This window comes from Eimeria mitis, genomic scaffold (assembly GCF_000499745.2).
Source record: "Eimeria mitis Houghton genomic scaffold, Emh_scaff4252, whole genome shotgun sequence".
Lineage (NCBI taxonomy): Eukaryota > Apicomplexa > Conoidasida > Eucoccidiorida > Eimeriidae > Eimeria > Eimeria mitis.
This window is the reverse complement of record NW_013572577.1, coordinates 4,498-5,403: the sequence shown is the minus strand read 5'-3', so window position 1 is coordinate 5,403 and position 906 is coordinate 4,498. Positions and strand designations below refer to the sequence as shown.

At 62.3% G+C, this 906-nt stretch overlaps 1 protein-coding gene across 1 annotated transcript in view; it reads right to left on the bottom strand.

Moving 5' to 3' along the window:
• Positions 1–20: 20 nt before the first annotated feature.
• The window catches only part of EMH_0073780 (uncharacterized protein), a gene marked incomplete at both ends in the record, with an annotated part of 4,412 nt that continues 3,526 nt past the window's right edge, over positions 21–906 (bottom strand). Inside the window, 2 exons of the mRNA XM_013499378.1 lie at positions 21–66; positions 111–866. Coding sequence (XP_013354832.1) covers positions 21–66; positions 111–866 — 802 coding nt within the window. The remainder of the gene's footprint in view (positions 67–110; positions 867–906) is intronic.

The following is a 906-nucleotide window of genomic DNA, read 5'->3' as shown; positions in this document are numbered from 1 at the left end:
CACCACCACTACCATTAACATCAGCAGGTTCTGCTGCAATAGCTGCTGCTGCTGCTGCTGCAGCATCTGCAACACGCACTGCAGCAGCAGCTGCAGCTGCTGCTTCTGACTGAGCTGCTGTTGCTGCTGGTACTACTGCTGCTGCTGCTGGCTTTGCTGCTACACCTGCATGCGTGGCAGCAGCAGGCACAGCAGCAGCTGCTGCTGCTGCTGCTGCCGGCCTGATTGCCTCCCCTGCTGCTGCAACAGCTGCTGCAGCTCGTGCTGCAGCAGCAGCAGCTCGCTGTGGTACTGCAGCTTTTGCTGCAGCTGCTGCTGCTGCTGGCGGCGATGCTGCTGCTGCTGCAGCAGTTGCTGGCGCTGCTGCTGCAGCTGCAGCTCCATTCGCTGCTGCAGCAGCTGCTGCTGCTGCAGTTGGAGGTGGTGTTGCTCTTGCTGCTGCAGCAGTTGCTGCTGCAGCAGTTGCTGCTGCTGCCTTCACATGCCGGTTAAGGGTGGGGCTCTGCTGCTGCAGCAGCAGACCCTGCAGCCAGCCCACGGACGACCGTCTGTACGATACATTTTGCTGCTGCTGCTGCTGCTGCTGCTGCTGTTGCTGCTGTTGCTGCTGCTGCTGCTGCTGCTGCACCTGCTGTATGGCAGACCGCGCCGCTACCCGCACACGCTGCGCCGTCTGGGGGTTCGATGAAGGAACCTCAGAGGAGCGGAACCTGTGCTGCTGCTGCTGCTGCTGCTGCTGCCGCTGCTGCTGCTGCTGCTGCTGCTGAGGCAGCGTAGCTCGCTGCTGCTGCTGCTGCTGCTGCTGCCGCTGCTGCTGCAGCTGCTGCTCGAACTGATGGGGAGACTGCTGGGTGTCTTGCTGCGGGCTACAAGAGACAACGAAGTCATACGGGGTCAAGCACAGCT